Source organism: Mastomys coucha, unplaced genomic scaffold (genome assembly GCF_008632895.1).
Source record: "Mastomys coucha isolate ucsf_1 unplaced genomic scaffold, UCSF_Mcou_1 pScaffold5, whole genome shotgun sequence".
NCBI classification, from domain to species: domain Eukaryota; kingdom Metazoa; phylum Chordata; class Mammalia; order Rodentia; family Muridae; genus Mastomys; species Mastomys coucha.
The window spans coordinates 90,249,940-90,256,999 of record NW_022196911.1 but is presented as its reverse complement, the minus strand read 5'-3'; the positions used below and the strand labels follow the sequence as shown (position 1 = coordinate 90,256,999).

The window sequence follows — 7,060 nt, the reverse complement described above, 5'->3', positions numbered from 1 at the left end:
ATGCCTCCAGAGGGGGGTGGGTGGGGGGGAAAGCATCTCCACAGCGGGGAGCACAGTCAACACAAGGACCCGCAGGCATAAATCTGGAAGGGGAGGCACCTTGGCCAGTCAGGATTGTTCTTGGGCTCTTAGGCTACCAACTGAGAAGGACCACAGGCTCCTCCCACAGGCTCCTCCCACAGGCTCCTCCCAAGCACTGCAATTCTGAGGTGTCCTGTCTTTCTCTCCCAGTTCCACAGTTTCTACTGGCACAGCCTTTTCTGGCTCGTGTGTGTGTGTGTGTGTGTGTGTGTGTGTGTGTGTGTGTGTGTGTGTGTGTGTTTTAATGCTGAATAGACACTTCAGACAGATTAGTGGAGACTGGTTCTTGCTTCAGCAGGGGACTTAGCAACTGGCCAAGCCGAGGTTTATCACTTCCCCACAGACAGCTTTTATCACCCTGGTAGTCCTCCTTCCGGAGGACGGAGGACAGAGCAGAGAACTGCTGTTTCCATTGCTTTTCTAACTTCACGCTCCTTATAGGATCTAAGCTACTTCTCTCTTATCTTCTTATGTCTTCAGGACCCTATCCTGTTCTCGGGCACCTTGCGCATGAACCTAGATCCCTTTGGCCGTTACTCGGAAGAGGATATCTGGAGGGCCCTGGAGCTATCCCACCTGAACACATTTGTGAGCAGCCAGCCAGCAGGCCTGGATTTCCAGTGTGCTGAGGGTGGGGATAATCTCAGGTAGGCGTGAGAGTGGACATGTCATGAATGCTGCCCCACCCTGGGGACCCTATAGGTGCTGGAGAGAAACCAGATGACCACTGATCCACACACGCATGCGCCTCAGCCAGAGTTGCACAGGGGTGTTATTTTGTATGAGATACATTCTCAGCAGGCTTAGGGGGCCTCTCCAAGGCTCCTCACACAAGCCTCACTTTGCAGTTTAGGAAACAAACTCAGAGAGGGCAGGGAGTTAACCAAAGTTGCACAGCTGAGGGAAGGCACGCCTGGGATTTGAACCAGCTCTGGCTCTCATCTAATTTGATCCCGTGACATTCAGACAAAACAATTCCACCCTTGCTGGAATCTTCTGGGCTCCGGGGTCCTGTACCTATGGAACAAGTGAGAGGAAGGGCGTGCTGCTCTAGAAAGAGAAAGCTGGCCAGGATGGAGGTAACCAGCTCAGGAATGTATAAAGTGGGCACTCTCTGCATTTCCCGTGACGCTCTACCCTCACCCTCAGGCTCCATGACCCAAGCCCCAGGGCTATGTGTTCCAGGAATCAGCAGTCTGTTCTTACTGAGTCCAAAGCCTCAAGATACCTAGATTTTCTTTTGTATTTTGTTTAAGTTTCTTCATTTCTGATGCTAGATTCACAAATGCTAGACAAGCTCTTTACTGCTAAGCCATATTTCTAGCCCTTGCTGTGTAATTTGGGACAAGTTGCTTAACCATTCTGTCTCTTTTACATTCACTATAAAATAGGGATGATAACCTATGTCTGCTCAAATTGTACTCCCTAGTAATAAGATGAGGACTGGAGAGATGGCTCAGCCGTTAAGAGCACTGTCTGCTCTTTCAGAGGACCCAGGTTTAATTCCCAATGGCTACACAGCAGCTGAAAATTGGCTGTAATTCCTATTCCTGGGAATCTACCCTCCTCTTCTGGCTTTAGTGGGCACTGCACACATGTTGTACATAGACATGCATGTAGGCAAAACGACTGTATAAATAAAGTAATAAATAACATATATATGGGCTAGAGAGATTGCTTAGTGGTTAAGAGCACTGACTGTTCTTCCAGAGGTCCTGAGTTCAATTCCCAGCAACCACATGGTGGCTTCACACCATCTGTAATGGGATCCGATGCCTTCTTCTGGGGTATCTGAAGACAGCTACAGTATATTCATATACATGAAATAAATGTCTTTTAAAAAATAATAACATAAATATATATAATGCAAGCCACAAACATATATATATATATATTTCTTTCTAGTAACCACATTAATGGGCAGCACAGTTGTCTTAGTTACAGTTTCCATCTCTGTGAAGAGACACCATGACCACAACAACTCTTATGTTTAAATGTTTAAAGGCAAACATTTAGTTGGGTCTGAGTTACAGTTTCAGAAGTGTAGTCCATTGTCATCATGGTAGGAAGCATGGCAGTGTGCAGACAAGCATGGTGATGGAGGAGCCAAGAGTTCTACATCTTGATCCACAGACACCCAGAAGAAAGACAGTACGTTACACTGGGCATGGCTTGAGCATTTATAATCTCAAACGCGGTCCCAACAGTGACTCACTTTCTCCAACAAGGCAATACTTCCTAACAATGCCCCTCCCTGTGGGGCCAACTATTCAAACACATGAATCCCTGGGGGCCATACCTATCCAAACCACCACGATGGTGATACCCCTTCTCAAAAGAGGCACTGGCTGATGACACAGCTCCATGGGGAAAGGTGCTTGTCACACAAACCTGGTGATCAGAGAAGAGAATTGACACTACAGACTTGTCCTCTGGCCTCCACACTTGCCCACACACAGCTTACACACACGCACACACAATAATTAAGCTGATGATAACAAGAGAGGCAAATAGACAAGAATACACAGGTGAGTTAATTAACTAATTTGGGGCTGGCTTGGTAGTTAAGAACACTCTACCCTCTTTTGGAGGCCCAGAGTTTGATTCTCAGCACTCACATCAGATGGTTCATCACTGCCTGAGAATCCAACTCCAAGGGACCCAGTGCCCTCTTCAGGCCTCCCAAGTGCTGGAATTAAAGGCATGTGTCACTACTGCCCAGCAGAATAAATATTTTTTAAATTTTAAGTATTTGTTTAGTGACAATTATGTGTAGGATGACTTACAGAATCCGGTTCTCTCCTTCTAAGATGTGAGCTATGGGGATCAAATTCAGACCATCATCCCAGTGGCCAGCACCTTGGTCCACTGAACAATCTGACTCAGTGGTTTTCAACCTTCCTAATGCTGCCACCCTTTAATGCAGTCCCTCTTATTGCGGTGACCCCCAATCATAAAATTATTTTTGTTGCTACTTCATAAACTCTTGTTATTATAAATCATAATGTAAATATCTGATATGAAGGATATTTGATATGCGACCCCCAAACACTAACCTAACTAAACAGGTCCTGGAATAAATTGTAATAGCACATTTCATTCAGGCTAATGTATCTAAAATAACATTCACTGTGTCATCAGTATAAAAGCTATTAGGTGATATGTGCTCATCATTCCAGACCTTGGGAAGCTGAAACAGGAGGACCACCTGACATTTAAAGCCACTCTGGGCTGCATGATGAGTCCTTGTCTCAAAAAAAAGAAAGAGCCAGGCCGTGGTGGCACATGCCTTTGATCCCAGCACTTGGGAGGCAGAGGCAGGTGGATTTCTGAGTTCGAGGCCAGCCTGGTCTACAGAGCTACACAGAGAAACCTTGTCTCAAAAAACCAAAAAAAAAAAAAAGGAAAGAAAGAAGTTGTTATGGATATATTGCATTTTGTGTTTTTCACAGTTTAGAATCCTGTATTTCCTGTTTTCTTTTTTTTGTCTTGTTATTGTTGTTTTTGTTTGATTTTTGAGATAAGATCTCTCTATGTAAGTAGCCCTGGCTGTCCTAGAATTTGCTATGTATACTAGCCTGGATTAAAACTCAGAGAGATCTCACCTCTGTCTCTCTGCTTCTCTTTCTGCCTCGCTCTCTCTTTCTGCCTCTCTCTTTCTCTCTCTCCCTCCCTCCCTCTTTCCCTCTGTCCCACTCTCTCTGCCTCTGCCTCCTAAGATGAGGCACACCTGGTTGTATTTTCCACTTTCAGCACAGCTCTGTCTAGAGTAGCTAAAATTCAAGTCTGAAAGAGCCAGATGTGGTCAGTCAGCGGCTACACTTTGAAGGAAGCAGTCTTGGGTCTTTTCTGCTGAGAAGCACTTAGCCTACATACACTCCTGTGAAGTGTCAATGAGTTCTCTCCCCTTTCTGCCCTCTCTTCTTTTCTTACTTTTTCCTTCTGGTGCTGGGGTCGAACCCAAGACCTTGCACATGCTCAGACACACTCTACTGTGACCTACATTCCTAACCCCTTTTCCCCCATCTTTATATTCAGCACATACTCATGTTTCAAAACTTGAAACAAACAAACAAAAGGTCACATCTGACCAGTGCTTAATGTTTTGCGGTATTCAAAGTACTTTGGCCTCCACCATCTCATTTAATCTTTACTGTTGCCCCATGGACCGGAAATAGAAATGGAATTACTTGCCCAAAATTGCATGGGCAGCCAGAGACAGGGCAAGGGACTCAGGAAAGTGTGAGACTTTTGTCCCCAATTACTGTCCTTGCTTCATCACAATGCTCTTTCCAATCAAAAACATGTGGTGGGGGTCTGATGACATACACCTGTAATCCCAACGAGTTGCCCCAAGAGAATTCAAAATTCAAGGCCAGCTTTGGCTGGAGATGTAGCTCTGGCTTAGTGAATGTGAGGTCTGGGTTCAGTTCCCAGTACAGCACCTTCTCTCCCCCTCCAAAAAAGTCTGTAAGGGTAAAGGTGCATCTTTAATTGGCTTTTACTTACCTAAGCACATGGGGGTGTGGCTGGTGGCAGTAGGGACTCTCCAATCCCTGTCTCTAGAGCTCTTGGCTGTCTGCTGGTCCCCAGCACTGCCCCCAGAGTGTCTGTAGTCCTTTACACCAGGATCAGAGACTGAAATGGTCCCTCCTTCTCCCTCAGTGAGATTGTGGTCACTTTAAGTATAACCTGTATCCTGTGCCAGGCCCACCATTAATCAGCCCTGAGTTCTATCTGGCAGCTCATTCTGCTGCCAAAACCTTCATTAGTTGCGGGAAGAGGCCAGGGAGGGAGGCCAGTCTTTACTCTGGCTGTGACTCACCCCTCTGGGAAGGATTGAGATATTTGTCCTTGGGTGTGTGTGGAGGTGGGGGGTGTGTGGAGAGGGGAGGTGTTGCTGTGGCCTCTGTGGTTGGGAACACAGCCTTGCTTTGTTTACTGGTTCTGGTTTTCAAGGCCAGAGGTGGAAGATAAGAATCAGCCCTCCTGTCGGGTACAGATTTCTGAGTTCGAGGCCAGCCTGGTCTACAGAGTGAGTTCCAGGACAGCCCGGGCTACACAGAGATACCCTGTCTCAAAAAACAAACAAAAAACAACAACAACAACAACAAGAATCAGCCCTCCTGGTTCACAGTGAACAAAAATGGAGAGTCCCAAGGTTCTTCCCTTACATGTCTCCCAAACAGAGCCACAGTCTCTATATTCCCTGTGTGTGTAGATGACTGTCAGATGGTGTAATCATAATTTTAGCAAGATGACATGAGTGGCTTGTATGTACATATCCAGGAAGAGCAATCCCAACATATATTCTTAGTAAAGTGTGATTGGCTGATATTGTACGCTGAAGGCATACAGTGGTACTAGTTGCAGAGTGGTCAGGAAGGAAGCACAGGAAAAAGAGACCTGAGAATATTTACAACGGAGCCCTCACAGTGGTGGTTGGCTCTGGCTCTAGCCCTCCCGATGCCTCATTATGGTACAAGTCCTTGTCCCTGCTCCTGGAGAGCTGTGGCAGAACCAGGAAAGGTAGAGAAGCAATCCTGGGCTACTAAGGAGTGGAGAGAGACATGTTAGAAAGGAGGGTAGCCCTGGCACCTAGCTGGAAACACCTGCCTTCTTTCTCAGTGTTGGCCAGAGGCAGCTTGTGTGCCTAGCCCGAGCCCTGCTCCGGAAGAGCCGCGTCCTGGTTCTAGATGAGGCCACTGCTGCCATTGACCTGGAGACGGATGACCTCATCCAGGGCACCATCCGTACCCAGTTTGAAAACTGCACTGTACTGACCATCGCCCACCGACTCAACACAATCATGGACTACAACAGGTGAGTCCAGGAAGTGAAGGAGGGGATCTGCAGTCACCTGGGAGTCAGGAAGAGGCAGGACCAATGAAAGGATCTGGGTGTGAGACTCTTGTAATTGGCTATGGTATGGGGCCACTGAGTGGAATTCCCAAGCTTTGCTTACAAAATAGAATAGAACAGGGCTAACTGGGGCAATGACACCTGCAAAGAAAGATACAGGATCCTTTCGGAATGACTAGTGTAGGGAAACGTGCACCAGGCTCCCTAGACATTGGAAACCGCAGGGACCACCACAGAGGAGCCAGTGGTCCTTACTGTTGATGGGTAAGGAAATCGGAATGGCCCCTCAGGACACTCTTGAGTTTGTTGAGGGAGTGTTTGCATGTCCACAAGCTGGTCTCCCCCTGCCCCACGTACCTCACTGCTACCATCTGGGACAGGGAAGTACACCAGCCATATCCCATAAAGCTGCTTGGGAGGTACAGAACAGATTCCTGAGTCCCATCCTCGGTGACTGGACCCTAATAGTGCCAGAAAGAGCTGATGCTTGTGGAGAAGGCTCTGTGTCAGAGAGCACTGAGCTCCTGATTACTGTGTAACTATGGGCAACTTGCAAGGCTTTTCTGGACCTGCTCCAGACCTCTCAGAATGGCTGTTAAGGAGTCAATAAAATAATGGTTAAACCAAGGATAACGCTGAGAGGTGTCAGTTTGCTCCCTAGCCCCCTTAAGGCCCATTTATTGTGAGTCTCCCTAGCACTCGTTCCCCCAAGGATTGCCCTCAGAATCTCTTGGCTTCCTTAGGCAGGGTGATGGGTCCACTGAAGTCTGCATACTTTCTCTTAGAAGTGTCCGTATGCGGTTAGCGTGTGTGTGTGTGTGTGTGTGTGTGTGTGTGTGTGTGTGTGTGTGATGTGTCTAACTAATGCTTCCCTGTGTCTGACCCATCTCTATTCCACCTCCACTCCCATTCAGAACCCCACTGGGAGCAGAGTTCCAGTAGCTGGAAATGCTGGGCTCTGCATCTGGAGGCCAGACTCATTCCCCAGCAGCCCTAGGGCAGAAGGCTTGGGCCCCATCGTGGGGGTTGGGAGTTCACACCTTCTAAAAGAGCAGGCAGAAATTATGAGTGAGGTTACAGAAACTGTAATTAGAGCTCATGGGAAGGAAGCGGGGGG

General features: G+C 47.5%; 1 protein-coding gene across 1 annotated transcript in view; it reads left to right on the top strand.

The window, feature by feature from the left end:
• Window positions 1-7,060, top strand: part of Abcc3 (ATP binding cassette subfamily C member 3) — a 50,879-nt gene that overhangs the window by 41,889 nt on the left and 1,930 nt on the right. Inside the window, exons 29-30 of the mRNA XM_031352772.1 lie at window positions 562-728; window positions 5,710-5,904. Of these exons, the coding sequence (XP_031208632.1) occupies window positions 562-728; window positions 5,710-5,904 (362 nt within the window). The remainder of the gene's footprint in view (window positions 1-561; window positions 729-5,709; window positions 5,905-7,060) is intronic.